This window comes from Podarcis erhardii, assembly GCF_964252035.2.
Source record: "Podarcis erhardii genome assembly, chromosome: 1".
Taxonomy (NCBI): Eukaryota; Metazoa; Chordata; class Lepidosauria; order Squamata; family Lacertidae; genus Podarcis; species Podarcis erhardii.
Window position 1 is genome coordinate 115,581,014 of NC_138497.1, and position 22,033 is coordinate 115,603,046.

Consider the following 22,033-nt stretch of genomic DNA (forward strand, 5'->3'; position numbering starts at 1 on the left):
AGTGTTTTCTCTGAACAGAGAAGCATGGAGGACAGCAGTGCATTAGGTCTTAGGCCTGAGGCTCCCCACTTGTTGCTTGAAAGGAAGGCACTGCGCCCACCTGCTATTTACTGACTTTCCCATTCATTCGTGTTCCCCATAACCTTGCAAAGCCCCACCCCAAACATGGGGCAGACGTGTCTTTGCTTTGTCCCCAAAGAGCTTTAGGACCCAAGCCAGCATTTGAAAATTAAGATTTATACAATCTCTTGTTTTCCCATTTTGGTCCACCATATTTCCATATTCAGTTTCTAAACTCTCCCCCCCCCCCTTCTTAACTGTGTCCTGCGTTTTCAGCGCTTCTGTATGTTGAAAAAAGAATACATGGAAGCATTTGAAGCCATTTTCAAAGAGCAGTATGACACGATACACCGGCTGGAAACAAACAAGTTGAGGAACGTTGCCAAGATGTTTGCGCATCTTTTATATACGGATTCACTTCCATGGAGTGTGAGTAAAAAATGCTTCTAGGCATGGGTTGTCCATTTGCTTTCTGAAAAGGCAAAATTGATCTGTCTTGCAACAAAAATGTAGGTGGGATCTGCCAGAAGTCCTACCCTGAGCTGACCGCCAGGTTTGTTTTGGCACTGGCAGGTGAGAGCTTTGAAGCCTCATTTCAGGAACAAGTTCAGATAAACTGTTTGGAATTGAGACCAGATGTTAAATGAACAGAAAGTGTCAAAGCTACGTGATGGCAGCTGCGAAGTCATCTGAAGTTTGTATGAATTTGTTATTTAAAAGAAAGACCACACATGCGTGCCGGATCCAGGCATTGCCGTCTCTAGTTAGAAAGATAATTCTTGTCCAGATAAGGCTTTTAATCTGGAGGAATCCCACTAGGAAGTTTCCCAACTCCCCCCTGCCTCTTCCCTCACTGTCCCCCAGCATTCCAGAACCATGTAGGAGCTGGTGCTATGAGGTCACAAGTGGAGGGAAGAATAGGCCAAAGTTGTCTCTGTCAGCTGGAGCCAAGTCTAGAACTTGCTATTTGGGGAACAAATAATAAAGTAGATTGTTTTAAAGCGGGGGGAGAGGATGTTTAGCATTAACCCACTATTACTTTGACTTGTAGGTGCTTGAATGCATAACGCTAAGCGAAGAAACTACAACGTCCTCCAGTAGGATTTTTGTTAAAATCTTCTTCCAGGGACTCAGTGAATACATGGGACTTCCTAATCTTAATGCAAGATTGAAAGATGAGTAAGTAGAAGCTTCACACTGCAAGCTAGTTTTACAGTGTCTTGATGTGAGCAAGCCCTGTTCACTGTAATCCTTTGGAGCCGATTGATGCATTGGTGACCTGAAGACTTGATTCCTGCAAAGCGCTCTAGGTGGGGCTACCCTTGGGACTGATTGGGAAGCTCTGGTTGGCACAAAATGCTGCGGCTGTAGTGTTGACAAAGGTCAGGCTGTTGCCACACATAACACTGGTGTTTAACAGCTTGCACGGGCAGCCCTTTCACCACCATGCCTTCTTAAGGGTCTCAAATTTATTTGTAAAGCCCTAAAGCAGTGGTTCCCAATTAGGGGTCTGGGGATCCCTGGGGCGTCTGCAGAACGCACCCAGGGGGTCTGTGGTCTCATCTCTTACCTTTCACCCAAAACTAAATCTTTCCATGGTGATATCACAAATTTATGGTCTTATGTGCTGTTTAGTATACAGTCAGTCGTGTTAAAGTCGCTTCAGGTTGAGCATGTTCAGATTACGCTCTGTGGCGACCCAGAAGTAACGGAGCACGTTACTTCCAGGTCTTGCCGCTTGCGCAGACGCTCAAAATGATGTCACACGCATGTGCGGAAGTGGCAAATCGTGGCACGCGCAGACGCAAGTTGCGTTCGCTTCAGGATACGAACGGGGCTCCAGAACGGATCTCGGTCATATCCAGAGGTACCACTGTACCTAAAATCCTTTGCTTATTAGGGGCTACCCCACATTTTGTTCAAACGATTGCATTGCAGAGGTAACTACCATAGAGTTATCTAAGTTTTCAAAAGTAGGAGGTCCGTGGCTTGGCTTTGTTTTTGAGACTCATAATATACTTGTGTTCATCAGAAAATGGGCAGGGTGTAATATTCTTTAGCATGACATAAGACAGACATAGGGAAGTAGAGTGAAATATGGAAAACACCTCCTTAAAAATAAGACAGGTAAAAAACCTAACACATGCTAAAAATTTCCTAACAGCCTCCCCAAACCAGATGGAACCCAGACTCCAAATACTACCCCAAGAGAGAACCACACATCCTCCAAGCCATCATTATTTCAGTGGAATCTAGATTCTGGCTCACCCATATCCATGACCAGACCGTAATTACTAGACTAGCCTCATCCTTAATTAACTCACAGATGCCTGGCATTTACCACTGATCTTGTGTCAAAAAACAGCACATCAACATCCTGGAGAAGCACAATAGCCATCACTTCATCTACCTAAGTTTTTCCCAACCTTTTTTGGGCAAAGGCACACTTGTTTCATGAAAAAAATCTCGAGGCACACCACCATTAGAAAATGTTTAAAAAATTAACTCTGTGCCTATATTGACTATATATAAAGTAACTCTCTTTAATAGGAATCATATAAACACAAAGAAAGTATTTTATAATTACTTTATTATGAAATAGTAAGTACCGTATTTTTCGTCCCATAGGACGCTCCGTCCCATAGGACGCACCTACTTTTTTGAGGGGGGAAATAAAGGAAATTTTTTTTTCCTTTATTTCCCCCCCAAAAAACCAGGTCGGGGAACAGTGGGATGGCGGTGCTGCGCCTCCCCGCTGTCCCCCGAGCTTGTGGGGCTGGCCCATGTCTGCCTGGCGCGAGGGGCGCTCTGCTTCAGGGCTCTGCTTCAGGGCGCCCCGCGCGTCCGGCGGCAGGCTACAGTCCGCAGCATGGGGAACCCTCTGTTTCAGGGCGCCCCATGCGCCCCCCAGGTGCGCAAGGCTTGCGGACACCTGCGTGGAGCACGGAGCATCCTCCGAAGGGCGCCCCGTGCTCCGCGCTGCCAGCTGCCGCCCGCAAGCCTTGCGCTCCTGGGGGGAGATCCCCCGGGTGCGCAAGGCTGGCCAACACCAGCGCGGAGCACGGGGCGTCCTCCGAAGGGCGCCCCGTGCTCCGCGCTGCAGGCTGCTGCCCGCAAGCCTTGCGCTCCCGGGGGGAGATCCCCCGGTGCGCAAGACTTGCCAACACCAGCGCGGAGCACGGGGTGGCCTCCGAAGGGCGCCCCGTGCTCCGCGCTGCCAGCTGACGCCCGCAAGCCTTGCGCTCCCGGGGGGAGATCCCCCGGGTGCGCAAGGCTTGCGGACACCTGCGTGGAGCACGGGGCGTCCTCCGAAGGGCGCCCCGTGCTCCGCGCTGCCAGCTGACGCCCGCAAGCCTTGCGCTCCCGGGGAGAGATCCCCCGGGTGCGCAAGGCTGGCCGACACCAGCGCGGAGCACGGGGCGTCCTCCGAAGGGCGCCCCGTGCTCCGCGCTGCCAGCTGACGCCCGCAAGCCTTGCGCTCCCGGGGAGAGATCCCCCGGGTGCGCAAGGCTTGCGGACACCTGCGTGGAGCACGGGGCGTCCTCTGGAGGGCGCCCCGTGCTCCGCGCTGCAGGCTGCTGCCCGCAAGCCTTGCGCTCCCGGGGGGAGATCCCCCGGGTGCGCAAGGTGGCCGACACCAGCGCGGAGCACAGGGCGTCCTCCGGAGGGCGCCCCGTGCTCCGCGCTGCAGGCTGCTGCCCGCAAGCCTTGCGCTCCCGGGGGGAGATCCCCCGGGTGCGCAAGGCTTGCGGACACCTGCGTGGAGCACGGGGCGTCCTCCGGAGGGCGCCCCGTGCTCCGCGCTGCAGGCTGCTGCCCGCAAGCCTTGCGCTCCCGGGGGGAGATCCCCCGGGTGCGCAAGGCTTGCGGACACCAGCGCGGAGCACGGGGCGTCCTCTGGAGGGCGCCCCGTGCTCCGCACTGCAGGCTGCTGCCCGCAAGCCTTGCGCTCCCGGGGGGAGATCCCCCGGGTGCGCAAGGCTTGCGGACACCAGCGCGGAGCACGGGGCGATGGGATGTGGGAGGGAGCTCGCTCCCTGCCCCGCGTGTGCTCGCCGCCGCCGCCCCGCCTCTTGCCGCCCGACTCGCCCGCCTCCCTCCCACGGCACACCAGCCGACGTCCCGCGGCACACTAGTGTGCCGCGGAACACCGGTTGGGAAACACTGATCTACCTCTTTTTTTCCCCTCCCACTGCCAGACCATCTACTGTTAGTTGGCTTCTTGTTTTTATTTTTTTCCCATCTGCACCCTTCACTTCATACGTTCATGGTAACACATGTTCCAAATCTTTCATTAAACTCCTGGCAAAACTCTTTTTTTACGGAAGCATCTTTTTAAAAGGTGGTAAATTATGATGAATCTAACCATCTTGTTGCTGTGATGGTCCCAAAGAATGAGTTGCAAAATAATATGAAGAGCAAACATATGTTAGTGTAGAAATTTGGACAGTTGAAAAATGCAGAGGAGTTCTGATTGAGCGAAATGGGTAGATACTAACAATTCTTGCATTATTGACCAGTACTGTCTTAAGACTGGTAGATGAATATCATTCTTAATTTCAGAATGTTTAAATGCATGTTTTGTTTCAGCGCTCAGATGCTTTGGGGGGAAACATGGGCAACTTCCCCGAGCCCAAGCATTTGGCAGTAAATATATATATATCTTTATAGCAATTCTCAAATTAGAGCAACTGTCAAAGATTTTAAGACTTGTTTAGGTACATGGTAAATTGGAGACAGCCTTGCTGTGCAATATTGATTTTGAAATGTTTAATCACAAAACACCTGTTTCTTCTGGACAGAGCTGATCTCTTGGCTAGCTTGACATTACGTATTGTAGTAAAGAAATATATTGATCCAGGCCCATTATTTTTGGACTTACAAAATTACCTTTTATTATCCCTAATTGTTTTAAGTTTGATATGAGGGACAGTTAGTTTTCTAGGGACCTAGTTGCCTTAAATCTCTGGCAGTTTAATATATGTTTACATTTTTAAAAGGCCATAGATTCTATCTGTATGTACTGCTGCATAAATAGAACCATCCTGTTTTTGCTTCTTTCAGAATTAAAGTAGCTCAGAATATATATATTTCTAAATCGCCTCTGGATCAAAATTGAATGTACATTTTTAGTTTACGGCTATCCAGCATTTTAAAATATTGTTGCCATGTTTCATCTTTAACAGAACTCTGCAGCCATTCTTTGAAGGCTTGCTACCTCGGGATAACCCAAGAAATACTAGATTCGCCATCAATTTCTTCACTTCGATTGGTCTTGGAGGACTGACGTAAGGAAATCCATTTTGTTACACAATAAAAGCAGTCAGGGTTAACACCGAGATGTTAACAGTTCCATGAACTGGCCCATATACATGCTAGGTAGATAACAAACTTCTTCTCTGCCTTCCCTGCCTTTGATGTCGGCACAGAGGCACATTGTTCAGCTACAACCTGCATGTGTAAAATCCAATGTGCGTAACCCAGATTGTGCAATTGATATCATAGGGAATCCCCCAGAGTGTGTGTGTGGAAATCGCCAGTGTAACCAGCACTACCTGCCCAGTTCCTTTTCAAACACACGTGGGCATGTAGGAGTATTGGATGGGGGGTGGGGAGGGGAGCGTTCTCAGTCCATGTCTGCAGACCACATCGTACGCCATGTCTGCAGGACAAATCAGTGGCAGGTGTCATACAGTCCAGTACACACCCCGGTACCATATTTCGTCATCTCCAAAATAAACAGATGGTGGGATGGGGCTTCACAGAGCAGAAAACAGAGGGTGGGGCTTTGCTGATAGTGACTGGCTCAGTGGTACTTGGGTCAGTTTTGTGAAGCAAAAACAAACAAACAAACGAGTTCACATTTGGGACACACAGCTGAGAGAAGTAACGCTTTGCCTTTGCACCAGCCAATTAAATTATAACGTGTTAAATGTGTTTTAACTAGCGATGAGCTACGTGAACATCTAAAGAATGCACCAAAAATTATCATGACGCAGAAGCAAGATGTGGAGTCCTCAGATTCGTCTTCATCTTCAGAATCTGATTCGTCCGGTTCAGAGGATGACAGTAGCGACAGCAGCAGTTCAGAGTCCTCCAGTGAAAGTGAATCATCATCTGACAGTGAGCGCAGCAGTGACTCTGGTACTCAGTTCCACCTTCTTTTCTTTTCTTTTCTTTTTATTCTGCATGCTCTGGTGCACATTAGCTGAGGAAAAAAATAGCAGCACCTATTTACTCATTTATTAGTTCCTGTGTGCTGTTGATTTAAGCGATTTGAAACTTGCAGGAGTCTTTTCAACAATGCATTGTCAGCCTGAAAATGACACGTATAACTCTTTCCCAGACTAATCAGGATAATGTTAGGCATTTTATTGCAAAACAATGCCCATGTTTTAAATCTAGGCAGATACAAATGTTTGCATTTCAACCACAGCCCCGTGTGATTTCAGTAAGTCAGATCACCTTGTTGGGAGGCTGATTTATGATGCATTATTTTCATAATTATTTACACAAGAGTTGTTAGCTTGAAAATGAAAAGGATACATGGTAAAAAGAAAGAAAGAAATATTGATAACTAGCCCTTTCCTTGTTTGGAAAAACAGTTTTATCCCCGGGTAAGCCCTGCTGTGTTTAAATGGGTCATAGTCCCTAGTAGGTGTGTTTGGAATTTCAGCTTGCGCGTACTTGTGAGTGGGTAGTCTGCAGAAAAACCGGATCTGACTCGTTTGCACAATTGAAGGTTTCAAAATGTGAGCACCTGGATAATTAGAATGGCTCATGTCGTGCCTTGTAATAGGCAGCCAAACAAACCTATTGCATGGCCATCGTATCATAGTGACGCAGAAGAACTCACTTCAAGCTGTGAGATACTGAACTACCAACGTGGACAACGGGGTGTTTGGAGCTAAAGGGTCACCTTTAAATCCTCTCTCCCTGCCTTAGGCAGTGCCGATGTGTAAACAAGTTATTTTCTCTGCCTGTTTTGTCAGTTTAAACAAACAATAAGCAGCTCTTTCTCTGTTGCTGTGTACGTGTGTGTCAGATATGTGTATCTGAAGCAGAAAATATTTATGGTAGCATTCTACCATTATTATGACTGAACGTAAAACAGCTTGTATTGTGTTTTTCTTTCCGGGTCCAAGGTACTTTTGCTGACAGCAGCACAGTATATCTAGTAACTTCCATTCTATAATTACTATTTTTGAGCGACTGTTTCTACTGACTTTTCATTCCAACTAGTTGATATGAATTATATAATTGAACCTTATTAAGCCCAATAATGCCTGCTAGCCCAGTCTGGATCACGCACGCAGTTAGCTGTGAGAGCAGATGATCGCCCAGCATGAGCTTATGCAGGCAAGAAGCATGCTGACTTAAAATAAATTAGATTTATCGGTGGGTTTTAAGAGCAGAAGTCTTCTGGTTCACAAAAACCCAGTATAGGTTATGAATGCATGAAAAGCAGCCCGCTGTAATTTGTGGCATTTGCTTTTTATTGCTATTACCAGGCAACTCATCAGTAACACCAGAGCAGTAAAGGAAGGCAGAATGGAAGCGGGGTCAGGGAAGTGGCATTTCAGCAGAGAGCCAGATGGCTCCTGCATAGACAGCTGCAGCAAGATGGGAACCAGGGAGGTCCTTGGTGACAAATTAACGGATTCTGCTAGAGTGCGCAGGGCTTGCCTTCTTTCTTTTTGCTGTTCGGTTTTAATTTAATACGTTCTATTCTAATGTTTTATCCTTTTTCCCATTGGAGGGGGCGAAAAGATACCCTAATGAAATGATTTGATAGTCTCAGCGGTATGCTCTGAATTGTTATGATTTCTCTCTTTTTTTGTACACCACAAGCAGAAATATTGCCAAAACGATGAAAAGCCAGGGGTACTTAGACTGTTTGATGCAAGAGTCAGCTTCTATTTTACTTGCAAAGTTTTGTGAAGTGAACTTCAGGCTAGTAGTTTGCTGCTGTTCAAATTGTACTTTTTATCTTCGTGTAATTCTGCAACAATGAAGATGTTGCATTATTTTAGAGGAGTGCCTCCAGAATGTCTGGCAGAGGATATCTAGAATGTCTATCTAGCAGAAGTAGTGGGAGTCAAAACTTTGTTTTCAGCAACATTCAGACCTCAGGGTTGTACCAGAAAACTCAAGAAGATACTACTATAAAACTTGACTATTGTGCTAAAGCTTTATTGGTTTTACTCTACTGTATCTTTTTGTAAAGGGGAATGCAGGTCTTTATATTTTGACAGATTCTGAAGTTTGCTATATGCCTCTATACAAATGCCTTCCACTGGGCTTTCCTTGATGTATCTCCTTTAAAATCCCAGTGTCTCCAAACCACATTGAATTACTTCTCAAAATGCCCAGCATGTTAAATTTGTACTCCAGCATAAGGTTGGGTGGGCAGGGACAAAACTGCACTAAAATTAACTTACAGTCCTGCAATCAAGGGAAAATCGAAGACTTAAATTTGAGAGGTCAGACGACTGAAAATACAGTGGTACCTCTGGTTACGTACTTAATTCGTTCTGGAGGTCCATTCTTAACCTGAAACTGTTCTTAACCTGAGGTACCACTTTAGCTAATGGGGCCTGCTGCTGCGCCGCCGGAGCACAATTTCTGTTCTTATCCTGAAGCAAAGTTCTTAACCTGAGGTACTATTTCTGGGTTAGCGGAGTCTGTAACCTGAAGTGTATGTAACCTGAAGCGTATGTAACCCGAGGTACCACTGTAATCTGAAGGATCGTCACCCTTTTGAAACTTCATTGTAACTTTCAGTTAAAAGTCAGACCATGGGACAGTTACTGACAACATAATTCATCATATCACAACACAGCATTAAAGCTGCTGTGTTGAGAGCATTATGGTCAGGAAGTTCTCGTTTTATTGGTATAGCATAGAAGTTATGAACATGCGTAGGAAGCCCAGTTCACATCTTACTTTCTCACTGGATGATTCTAGGCAAGTTATGTCTGTGATAGGGAGATAACAATACCTTACTGCTCCGTTGCAAGGATCACAGAGGTGGTTTTGATCCAAAGTATTGTGAGACTCTTTCTGCTCATATAAGGAGACATTTCTGCTCCCCCTTTCCCCCACTCCAGATCCTCCAAAGGCAGGTGGCTTAACATTTTGGCATAACTGTCCACTTCAAGGAGGGCTTTTTTGCCACTGAAGACAGATCAGCCAATTCCTTGTTATCTAAAGACAGGAAGACGAATCTGGTCAGCATGTTGTACAATACATGCAGTAGGAAGAAGTACGGTCAGTTTTCAGTGATGTGCTGTGTAGTCATCTTTTTGTCCCAACAGTGAGTCTGTTTAGCATATTATTGCTGATGGTGAATATACCTTGGCAGCTCATATTTTAAGTCCCAATTTCTAGTTGCAAATTCTTAAAATAGTACAAAGAAAGAACTGCATGCACATCCATTAGTCTAGGGCACATGCAAGCGCTCATGTTGCAGCACGGAAGTTACCTTGAGTACTAAGAACTTGAGTAAAGATAAAGAATATGCGTCTCCTAAGATACTTTTTACATGGTCTAGAGTTCCAGTTCCCATGTTAAATATTTCCCCCCTCTTCCCTACCTGTTTACTGATCTAAATGTAAAAATGAAGCCAGTACACAGATGGGGAATAAAATTATTTTTAAATAGTCCAAATTATTTGGCCCTCTGGATTTTGAGAGGAAAGTAAAATGGAGCTGAATTGAACTGTCCTTCCTGACTTTTAAAATCTAATAAAGTCTGTAGGAAATAGTAGTATGAGCAATGTTGACATTACATAGATTTTTCTCTCTTTTTCTCTGAGTGGTTGTCCAAATAACAGAGCAAGCTAAATATCTCCCACAAGTTTTGGAAAAAGCTTCAGCAAAGAGAAGGAAATGAACACATCCACAGTTACTAACTCAAGCTCAGTACCCAGAGCACAACTTGATAATATGAATATTGTCAAAGTATCTGTAAAATTTTCTGTAGCTTCGATCGAAAGGTCTCACTGCATGAGAAGAAAATATTCCTTATTGTCTATTTAGGTTTATTTCCCTCCTGTCTGCAGCTCAGTTTGCTCTAGAGAGTTGAGAGACCCCCAAGAATGGCTTAAATGTCTTTGTTGCAGTGGGGAATTATTGGTCAGGCTTCCTCAACCTCGGCCCTCCAGATGTTTTTTGGCCTACAACTCCCATGATCCATAGCTAGAAAGAGCAGTGGTTGGGGAAGATGGGAATTGTAGTCTCAAAACATCTGGAGGGCCAAGGTTGAGGAAGCCTGCTGTAGGTTCTTTAAATGAAGCCAATATATTTTGACGTGCGAATAAAGGAATGTGACTATATTAACCTAAAAGGGGAAATTCTGTTTATGATCCTTTCAGATGTGAGAAAGCGGAAATCACAGAAGAAGAAAGCATCGGACAGAGACGCCAAGAGAAAGCAAGGAAGTCGTAAGAAACAGCCTGACAGGAAAAAAGAGAAGAGGCAGCCTGAGAGGGAAAATGGTGCTGAGAGGAATGCTGAGAGGAATTCAAGAGACTTAAGTCGGAGAGATGATGCATCACAGAAACTCTCTCATGATAGAGATTATTCCGCTGACAGGAACACCTACTGTGGTGGAAAGGACAGGGATCAGGAAAGAAATACGCCTTCCGAAAGCAAAAGTAGCCAATCTAAGAAGAAGAGGGCCGAAAGGCAGAATTCTTTTTCTGATAACGAAGGGAGGGACAGTCGCCGTGATAAGGATGGTGAACTCCACAGACGGAGGAAAGACAGATCAAAGTCTAGAGAGAGACCCCGTAACTATCCCAATCCCAGGATGGATGAGCCCAGGCAATATCCGGACCAATTTAAAGAGTCAAGGAGAGACGAGGGCAGGCGAAAGCACAGGGGCGATTCCCCACATAGGCGCAAATGACTCTAGTAGACTGCTTTTGAAATGCAAATACTTCTGCCTTGTGGTGAAAGCTGTATTTTTGGCAACATACGAACATCTTTAAAGGACTTTTTGTACAAAGTACTTGTAAACATCATTGGAATTTTGAATGTTTCCAGTAACCCATCTTTTTATGATCGCTGCTTACAGGTTTTTGACTCCAGGAGCAATCAAATGTAGTTTATTTTGATAATAAAACAGTCAAGCAATTTGTTTTGCTGAAATATTAGTGCTTTACAAACTTGTTTGTAAATTTTATTTATGTTCTTTAAAAGTGCTACACATTCCTTTGTTTTCGTTCTTTAGGTGATTTTCCAAGACGTTAAAAGGTTTCATGTCAGAAATAACAAATCCCCTGTATTTGTTTGTACTGCAGAACAACATTGATAGCGGTTTTTTATTAGTTTTGATGAGAAAACTGCAACCTGCTGCTTAGAATTTAGACATTACAGAACTCAGTTGTGTATGTTTACACCTGATAATCCCACATTGTTCACATTCAGAGCTTCAAAAAGGTTCAGAAAACTAATGTGAGGCTTTGGTTTCATCAGATCTGGAGGGAATAAGCATCAACTATGTTGAAAATCTGTTAATGGATCAAGTTCTGCTCTTGGAAATGCAGTTGAGAATAGGTGACAATTTTTAAAAGCTGGCCTACACAGATGATAACATTTTATTTTATTTTTCTTTAGATCTTAAAAACCTGTAGTTCAGAGAGTGCCAATACCAGAGTTCTCTTCTAGTTGAAACAGAACAGTGTCTTAGATGTTTTCAGCATATTTGGGGCAAGATTGGATATGTCATTTGAATTAGGACTAAAATAACCAAAGATTGCTGGATGTTTATTAGTTTCTTTTGTTAAAAAAAATGGATTCATGGGTTCGGAGAGATTTATATGAAGATGGCATGTGGATTTCTCAAGTATTATTTCACTACCACTGAAAAGTGTATAATTATGGAAAATGAGACACGGTTGATATTTTGAATTGCTTTCATCCAAGGCTCAATTTTATCATCTGGTGTCTTGATTGTACAATGGATTTCCTCTTTCTTTGCTTCCTCCCAGCAATCTCAAAGAATCTGCTCAGGATGGTTGGTGGACCAACCAGAGATATGGGGGGTGGGGGTGGGAGAGAAAGATGCAGAGAGGCAGGAGAAATCCCATTGTATTTGCTCACATGATGCTGGATGTTGCTCAGGGGTTTTTCCTCTTCTGATTTTAAGATCACCCCCCCCCTTTATATATATATATATATATATATAAAACCTTTTGAATGTGGTTTTGATGAGCATTTCAACTTGCAACAAAATCAGAACTAAATACTTAAAGATAATGGTAAACTTTCTGGATACCAGCCATATAGATAATGATATTGCTCTATAATCTCTTTGAATAATTGACCCCCCCCCCCAATAAACATGAACAATCACTTCGGCTTTTCCAACACTGAGGGTAGCACAAGTGAAGCGGCTTTGAAAATTGTTCTATCTCTGTCAAACATAAATGTGAATCGGGGGAGGGAATCAATTCTCCCGCCAATTTGGGAGGAATTCAACATTGCTGTCTTTTGACCCTTCCATCAGAGCAAGCATTTCTGATTGCCAGACAGAACGATTCCACCCTCCTCCCCTCTGTGCACTGTTCTGGGGGTTTTTTTCCTGACTACAAGGAGCAAAACAGCTATTGGCAGACCAGAAGTCCCTTAGATTGTTCACCTGTCTGTGTAAACTGCAAGTTGGCCTTTTTTTAATTCTCTCCCACTTCCCCATAATGCCATTTGTTGGCCAAAATTCTCATATTATGAAGTTGTGATTAAATATAAAACTTGACTTCAGCTAGGACAACTCAGATTTGAAGCGCTTGAATGAATGGAATGGCAAACTCCCATTTATTCTTTTCCCTCTTCCCTCTTTGTCCTCTTGTAGATTTATAGGGTGGGATTCACCTAATTTATCAGCAGACGCTGTACACATCTGGCCAGCTGAAATGCTCGTGCAGATGCAGTGTTTTCTCATAGCGCAGTATTGAATTCCACCCAGAGTTTGCCAAACGAGAACAGCATTTTTTACATCAGACATGGTGAAGCACTCTAGTCCATGAAGTAAATGTTTCTTTTAGCCTTGTAAGTGCCATTTAAGATACTCTTCATTGTAACTGACTAATACAGCTTATCCCTCTGGGGCAAAAATCAGTGTGATTTCTTTCACAGAATGTATTGGACACTGCGATGCAAAAAAATGGGGGAATCTAATGCACCTTAATTGATGCAGACCAAGATGCAGTAACAGCTGTCACAAAACTGGTTAGCCATTACTTGCCCCAGGGACCACGAAGGCTTCTTGTTAAAGAACTGAAAACCTGAAAGTCCTCCAATCTGCAGTTCTGGCTGTGCAGCCACTGTCTTAACAGGTATTCCGATTTTTTCTCTGTGCCTATTTCTGTTTTCGGATTTGGAATTCATTTTCCTAAATAAAATCTCTAATCTGGACATGAGCAGACTTAGAACATCTTGCTTGTTTATCAGAAAAATTGTATTTTGATAGGATTTATATAATGCTTAATCATCAAAACCTCTAAGCTGTCCATATAAAGTACAGTGGTACCTCAGGTTAAGTACTTAATTCGTTCTGGAGGTCTGTTCTTAACCTGAAACTGTTCTTAACCTGAAGCACCACTTTAGCTAATGGGGCTTCCTGCTGCTGCTGTTCCACCAGAGCATGATTTCTCATCCTGAAGCAAAGTTCTTAACCTGAGGTACTATTTCTGGGTTAGTGGAGTCTGTAACCTGAAGCGTATGTAACCCGAGGTACCACTGTATATGTCAAAATTATCGACCCTTCCTACCCTACAATTCTAAATTGTAAATCAGATGTTTTAAAAACAAGTTAAATACCCCCGAATATTAACAAAACGGCATATTAAAATACATGTCAAATATATGTGTTTGGATAGGCTTAGTTTAAAAGGTTTTAAAGAGGTGCCAAAAACTGCAGCAAAGGCACTTGCCTAATCTGGTATATAATCTACCAGCTACTAATCAAAACAAAATACCTTTATGTGTATTGGTGAAATATGTCTATTTAAAGCCTGAAAACACGAAACATGTCTGTCACAATCATTTTAACCATCAGCCTTAGTTGTATCACTTGGATAGATTTCCTAGAGTGGGCACTAAAAGTGCATGAATGTACAGCTAAACACGGTAACAATGTAAAACCATCATCATCATCATCTTGTTTTAATTATGCAGTGTGAATTACCGTATTTTTCCGTGTATAACACGCCCCTGTGTATAAGACGCCCCCTATTTGGGGGGACTCAGCATTAAGAAAATAGGGGGAGATTGCCAAGAATTGTTAAGCTTTTTTAGGGAGAATTGCCCAGAGTTGTTGATCTTTTTTTGGGGGGGGGGTATCGCAGTTGCACGTCACCCCTCAGTACTACCTGGTGTATAAGACGAGCAAAGATTTTTAACATGATTTTTAATAAAATACCCTCGTCTAATACACGGAAAAACAGTAGATGTAAAAAGTATATCATTTTGGCAGTGAGCCATCTTAAAGTATGCACAGCCACAATTGGTTCTTCAAGTGTGTAGTTTTGAAAATTCAGTTTACATATTTGCAGGGGTTTGTGTGTTGTTGCCCCCAACTCTTGCAAGGCTAGAAGGTAACCTGTACAAATTTAAGAGCCGCATCCATTGTTCTGCCCGCTTTTGCCCTTTTCATGCACCCCCGTCCTCGGTATTGATTCCCAAAACGTTCCCCGTGTGGCTCTGAGGCTAGAAAAAGATTCCTCGCCACTGCTATACAGACCTAAAGGTAAAGGGACTCCTGACCATTAGGTCCAGTCATGGCCGACTCTGGGGTTGCGGCACTCATCTCGCTTTATTGGCCGAGGTACAGCTTCCAGGTCATGTTGCCAGCATGACTAAGCCGCTTCTGGCAAACCAGAGCAGTGCACGGAAATACCGTTTACCTTCCCGCTGTAGCAGTACCTATTTATCTACTTGCACTTTGACGTGCTTTCGAACTGCTAGATTGGCAGGAACAGGGACCGAGCAACGGGAGCTCACCCTGTCACCGGGATTTGAACCGCCAACCTTGGGGTAAGTCCCACTGATCACCAATGGATCTTACTGATGAGTAGACGCATTTATAAGGTTGCACTGTTTGTGGCTTTGAAACATGGCCTCCTATTGCAAAGCATTGCGTTTCTCTCATTGACTTCCTGCTGCCTTTGGAACTTTTACAGGAGTCATCTGAGGCTATAGCTAATTGCAGGTGGGTGCGCATGTCAAGATGGGACTGAGCCGACCACGTACCCGTGGCAGTGTGTGCCACATTCTGCAATCTGCCTTCCCTTTGATTACAAATGTGGAGGTAATTGCCGGTTTGGGTAGAAAGGGCAGAAAATTATAAGTAGAGGTTACTTTGCTTTGGGGGCCTGTATAATCTAAACTGCTCTCAATTTCACACTATTTATAGCAGATCTTATTTCCATAATTGCATTGGTTGTAGGTTTGTGTAGAAGAAACGTAAGCGCAGAAAGCCTTGAAGTGAGCTGCATGGAGTGTCCTGGTTGACCGTTTACAAGGTCAGCTCTGCAGTCTTTTGTTAAGTCATTGCCTTCCTGAAAGTCGAGATTAATGTCCGTTTTAACTCTAGCTCAAACTTTCAACATTCGCTTCCCAGCTACAGGGCTATGTTTTTAAAAAATTAAGTTGTCAGGGCTATGGATGCCATGCAGACCTTGTATCAGTTAAGCCCAGTGGCATACCCTCCAACATGTCCAGGCCCAAAACCAGGATGCGTCTTCCAGGCCACGCTCCTGGGTAAGTCACGTTATGCGCATAAGGTCGCAGCCCCTAAAAATAAATAAATTTTATTTATACCCTGCCCTCCCCAGCCAGAGCCAGGCTCAGGGTGGCTAACACCACTAAAATTACAGTAAAAACATAATGGGGGGGGGGATGGACCAATTTAAAATACAAGTTAAAATGCAATTTAAAATGCAGCCTCATTTTAAAGTAGCCGATAAATCAAGACCATAAGGGTAGGGAAATACAAGGGTCAGACTGAGTCCAAACCAAAGGCCAGGCAGAACAGCTCTGTCTTGTAGGCCCTGCGGAAAGATGTCAAGAGTCCTGCAGGGCCCTAGTTTCTTGTGACAGAGCGTTCCACCAAGTTGGGGCCAGTACTGAAAAGGCCCTGGAAGTAGTTGAGACCAATCTAACCACCTTGCGACTTGGGACCTCCAAAATGTTGTCATTTGTGGACCTCAAGGTCCTCCGCAGGGCATACCAAGAGAGGCAGTCCCATAGTTACATGGGTCCTAGGCCTCAAAGGACTTTAAAGATCAAAAGCAGCACCTTAAACCTAACCCTGTACTCTACCGGAAGCCAGTGGAGTTGGTGAAGCACTGGATGAATGTGATCCCACGGCAAGGATCCCGTAAGGAGCATTCTGCACCCGCTGGAGTTTCTGGGTCAGCTTCAAGGGCAGCCCCATGTAGAGCGAGTTACAATAATCAAGCCTGCTGGGGGGGGGGGGCAAGATCATGCCACCCAAAATGGCTTTGGTGTTCTCGTGCAAAAAACCATGTCCCAGTTTTTCCGGGATAGGGTTACCTAATGGCTGGGAGAGCATGTTCTGCCTATGCCCAGTTGTGATGAATGTGTGACCCAGTGGACTACATCACCCCTGACCCTTAGCCATGCTGGACTGGGGGAGGGGGTGATGGGAACTGCAGTCCTACAGCTTAAATCTGAGTGGGCATGTGTAAGACTGCATAGTACATTCCCAGAAAACAGGAATTGACATACAGGCAGGAGTACACAGACATGGACATAATGGGTTCCTTAAACACCAACAGGAATTCCTAAACTAGCAAATCCGATTTCAACTTTCAACCAAAATAGAATCAAAACTCTTTTTTTCAGAAACGTGTACAGCTACCTGGATAAAACAGGGTGGTCTATATAACCAATACAAACAAATACATTCGTACCTTGGAAGTCAAACAAAATCCATTCTGGAAGTTCATTTGACTTCCAAAACCAAATTGCGGCTTCTGATTGGCTGCAGAAAGGTCCTGCAGCCAATCAGAAGCCGTGGAAGCCCCGCCGGATGTTCAGGTTCCAAAAGAATGTTTGCAAACTGGATCAATCACTTGTGGTAATCGGGAGACAACATCCGAGTTCCAGGGCGTTTGGGATCCAAGGTACGACCATAACAATATTTTTTATTTTTTTGAAGCAGCAGAAGCAGCATTTGAGCTTAAGTACACCATGTGCTTGGGTGACTAGCAATGCACGGTAATCCCAAGGTCTGTGCCATTCCTCTTAGGTGCTTAACTACTATTAGATATATAACTAAAGCTTACTTACTTGGCACAAGTCAACATTAAGCTCAGTCAACAGGAGGAATTGTGTGAGCCATGGAGAAGCCACCTAGATTTCTCCTAAAACAATGAGCCAATTACTTTAGCTTTTATTTACTGACCACCCTTGTGTGGGTTACTGTGGGTGTGGGGTACTGGAGATCAGAAAGTTGTGAATCGAGTATGCCATTTGTCAATGATCGCCACTAGAAACTAGGATAATATGCACTGTGACGCCACTGAGATGCTTTCAGAGGTCTTTGTTAGGATATTTTACATCAAATCAGCTAGCCCATGCTTTACGGCATGGGTAGGCAAACTAAGGCCCGGGGGCCAGATCAGGCCCAACTGCCTTCTAAATCCAGCCCGCGGATGGCCCAGGAATCAGCTTGTTTTTACAGAGCCTAGGACTTGCCGATCAGAAGGACAGTGGTTCAAATCCCCGCGACGGGGTGAGTTCCTGTTCCTCGGTCCCTGCTCCTGCCAACCTAGCAGTTCGAAAGCATGTCAAAGGAACCGCTCCGGCGGGAAGGCAACCAGCGTTTCTGTGCACTGCTCTGGTTCGCCATGCTGGCCACAGGACCCGGAAGCTGTACGCCGGCTCCTTCGGCCAATAAAGCGAGATGAGCGCCACAACCCGAGTCAGCCATGACTGGACCTAATGGTCAGGGGTCCCTTTACCTTTACACAGTTGCACAGGTTATCCAAGACGACCTTTGCAAGTGAGCATCCCCATCCATTTCAGTGTAGGGAGCAATTACACACATGTGTGTGTGCGCGCACACCCACCCCCGTGTGCACAAAACTGGCTCCTCCATTAAAATGGATGTTCTGAATGTGTCCCCTTTGCATATGGGAAATTACTAGATTCAGGATGATTTGTTCATCATAAAAAAAATGAAATTGTCAATATCAGGATGAATCTCGCAACAGTGCTCTTTTGTGCATGCTTACTCAGAAGTAAGCCCCGGTGTTTTCAATGGGTTTGCTTCCACATAGGAGTGCAAATGATGTAGTGTAAAGTAAAACTGTTGTTTTTTTTAATGCTATCCCTGTTATTTCTTTTACAATAAAAACCAGTTTTAAATTATTACATGAAAACCATTATACTTTTGCTTGCTTGGGAGATGGCAGCGAAAATCATTGCTAATGGAAAACCAAGATAAATAAGGTGCAGCCAAGTGTAGTACACCAAGTTGTAAAAATGTACTTATGAAGGATTCTTAACCAGTCACGTTGGGTTAGATCCAAACTGAGTTGGTTGAATGTCGGTCCCATTGAAATCAATGGAGCGAGTTAGCCATGAGCCATGGCCCAATGATTTAAATGCACACTTAAACTAATTTACAGTCCAGGCCTATTTGTGTCTACTCAGAAGTAAATCCCATTGAGTTCAGTGGGGCTTACAGGCAAAAGGGTTTATTACAGCATTGGTTTGGATTGGATTGACTTCAATGGAACTCAGTGCGTTTAAACAGAAGTACCCTGGATGAAATCATTGGTGTCATACCTACGGCCAATTTTCCTTCCATTTGCTGCAGTAGTGAATCCTTCACTGGACGTGACATGCTGACTGTTACACCAGCATTATGTTAGAAAACGATTACGTTAGAAAGCAATGTGCTTGCACAAATGTTTAATATGAGAGTGCCAAGCTCAGATACTGCTGCATACTATTCAAAAACTAAGAGTGTTGAAGGTCACATGGGCCCCACTACATATAGACACTTGATAGAGCAAGCAAAATATGACTGTGATGCAGAACACTGTTTCTCTGAACAATGTGTAGCTGAGTTATTCATGTCAGTGAGCTGAGAACATTTGGAGGCTGAATTAAGCAATAGGGCATGCAATCCAACCCACATTGTTCAATGACATTTACTTCCGAGTAAGGGTATATAGATCTTACGCCTTACAGTGCGATCCTATGCATGCTTACCTACAAATTCATCCTCCTGAGTTCAGTGTGGTGTACTCCTAGGTACCTGCGTGGAAGGTTGCGATCTTCCGTGCTTAACTGTGGAATTAATTTCCACCGCTTTACTTGAGATGCAGGTCTGTGTGACTTAAACTGGATGGCTCAGTGTGAATGCAAACTATTTTTGAATGGCGGAAGTAAACAGTATACGCATAGGAATCGATATTCAGAATACCTTGTATAACTAATCCGATCTATAGCAAATACTCTTAACTTCCAATGTACAATCAGTGGCCTGGTTTGCACAAAACACTTGTTTGGCTTATGGAGCAAGCAAAACACAGGCTCTTGAAGAAAAGGTTACAGCTACTTCGGTCCTTCCTTGTTCTGCTGTTGTGCTTTGCTAAGCCAAGCCATGGTTTGGCTTAGTGTATGGTCCTGGTTTAGTGAATAAACCTGGTTTATCTCGCTCCAGACAAACCACATCCTGTAGCAAAGGTTTGTTCTATGTTTTATAGCTTGTGGTTTGCTTGTTTGTTTGTTTGTTTGTTTGTGAGAGCTAAACCATGTAGCCTGGATTTAGATGGCATGCTAAGCCAAACCATGGGTTAGCTCAGCATAGCATAACTGGAGCGGGGAGCAAAGTGGCTGCAATCTCTCTAGGGGCCCACATGTTTGCTCTTTTATGCTAAGTCTTGGTTTGACTTAGTGTTATATGTGAACAATTCTGATGACTCTTCAGCCTGCAGTAATAATGCAGTGTATCGATGGAGACAAATGTGAACAGTTAGTAGGATTGAACTGCAATGTAGATTCTAGGTTATGGTAGCAAAAAAAAAAAAAGCTTTATAATGCATTAAACTTTCAGATACAACCCATGTTATATTAATGAATGTGTTACAGTAATAATATTGTACAGCAGGGGTGTTATCATATAGGAACAAAAAGTATTGCATATATATTTTAAATTATATATATAGATATAATGTAATGGCAATAACAAGCATTTTCTCAGTGGGAAAGCAATTCAGGACACAAATGTATAAACGATTCTGTTTGAATCAATATTCTTTAGACTTGTTCACGATTGCATCCCAACATGTGGACAGGCTGGGAGCAGGCCCAGCATGTCTCAAGCTGGCCCCATTCTGCCCATCATCTAAAACCGCTGGGGATAGGTTTGAAGAGACCAGCCTGTTCTATCTACATGGGTTCCCTGCACAATTCAGAGCCCTCTGACTGTCCCAGAGTCTAAATCACACGATACTCTGTGTGTTTCAGAGCAAGCTCCCTGCTTTAGACCTTTCCCACCAATCACACACATATGCAATGTGGGAGGTGGCGAGGGATGGAACAGCAGGAGTAACCCTTTATGAAAAAGAGAATCAGTAAATGGCCAAATAACTACAGTATTATTTTTTACATACCGTATTTTTTGCTCTATAAGACTCACTTTTTCCTTCCTAAAAAGTAAGGGGAAATGTGTGTGCATCTTATGGAGCGAATGCAGGCTGCGCAGCTATCCCAGAAGCCAGAACAGCAAGAGGGATCGCTGCTTTCACTGCGCAGCAATCCCTCTTGCTGTACAGGCTTCTGAGATTCAGAATATTTTTTTTCTTGTTTTCCTCCTCCAAAAACTAGGTGCGTCTTGTGGTCTGGTGCGTCCTATAGAGCGAAAAATACGTTAGATAATTAAAATCTCCATCCAGTGGTCAGTGAGTGGTACAACTCATACAGCTTTGGAGCAGCAAAGTACACGCTTAACTGAAGTGCGTGAAATTTCACCCAGTGCTGGAATGCGGAAGTCAGTTCCTTTGAACTCCATAGGGCTTACCCCCAGAGAGTTGGAGCCATTGCCTGCTTACACATTGCACATTTAAAGAATGTTGCTTTCCACAAAGAATTCTGGGAACTGTAGTTTACTCCCCACAGAGCTGCAGCTGTCCCCACCCTTAACAAACTACAGCTCCCAGGAAGTCATATGTTTAAAAGCATGGTGCGTGCACAAAACTAGTGATGTGGGCAAGGCCATCAGTTTGCTTTATGGTTAAATGGGGATTTGTCTCCTGCAGTCCTGAACCAACAGCCTATCTTCCACAACACAATTACTTCATCTGTTGGTGGAGATAACAGGTGAAGAAGACTGTATCTCGATTAGGAAGAGGCCAAAGACCAGAAATATTTCACCATAAACTTTAAGCGAGAGGGGTTTTTGTCATAGTTACACGTGGAACTGTAAACAGCATGTGATGTGATTCCCCCCCCCCATGCTATTAAGGAGAACTACCATCTTCCAAAAGCAGAGATTGAAGTACTGTACAATGGAAGTATTATCCAATCAGTGCTAAAGTGTTTTTCTTTTCTGCTGCCGAGCAGCAACAAAAAATGGATTAAGCATGGTACTTCTGTCCCTTCCATTTAGAATCACATTCCCTAGATGGCCTAAATATTTGTCTGACTCGTCTGATTTCAATTCAGCCTCTGATTGTCTTCCACTCTGAGCTTTGCTCAAGCACAGTCCTCTCTGACTTTGCTTCCAAGGGCACACTTGTGAAAATTAGTTTCTCTCTCTCTCTCCCCCCCGCCCCCCCAAAAACCTCCTTAATACAGTATTTCCTTTTCTGTGAGTGTAAGCTGGCTTCAGAACTGGAATGAAGCATGGGTTACAAAACAGCCAGGTGAATGTCTACAGCCAGGAAACTAGCAGTACTTTGAAGAGTCATAAAAAGTTATATGTGGGAATA

General features: G+C 44.1%; 1 protein-coding gene and 1 long non-coding RNA gene across 4 annotated transcripts in view; one reads left to right on the forward strand and one right to left on the reverse strand.

Moving 5' to 3' along the window:
• The window catches only part of CWC22 (CWC22 spliceosome associated protein homolog), a 39,940-nt gene extending 28,727 nt beyond the window's left edge, over positions 1-11,213 (forward strand). For all 3 annotated transcript variants that reach the window (XM_081869079.1, XM_081869080.1, XM_081869081.1), the window contains exons 16-20: positions 337-489; positions 1,112-1,239; positions 5,247-5,348; positions 6,008-6,204; positions 10,436-11,213. In XM_081869079.1, the coding sequence (XP_081725205.1) occupies positions 337-489; positions 1,112-1,239; positions 5,247-5,348; positions 6,008-6,204; positions 10,436-10,971 (1,116 nt within the window). In that variant the 3' untranslated portion in view covers positions 10,972-11,213. The remainder of the gene's footprint in view (positions 1-336; positions 490-1,111; positions 1,240-5,246; positions 5,349-6,007; positions 6,205-10,435) is intronic.
• A 4,510-nt stretch (positions 11,214-15,723) lies between these two features.
• On the reverse strand, positions 15,724-17,595 carry LOC309335734. Its single transcript, XR_014153684.1, has 2 exons — positions 17,379-17,595; positions 15,724-15,857 (listed from the first exon to the last, which is right to left on the reverse strand). It is a non-coding gene; the product is annotated as an uncharacterized lncRNA (long non-coding RNA).
• Positions 17,596-22,033: the final 4,438 nt, after the last annotated feature.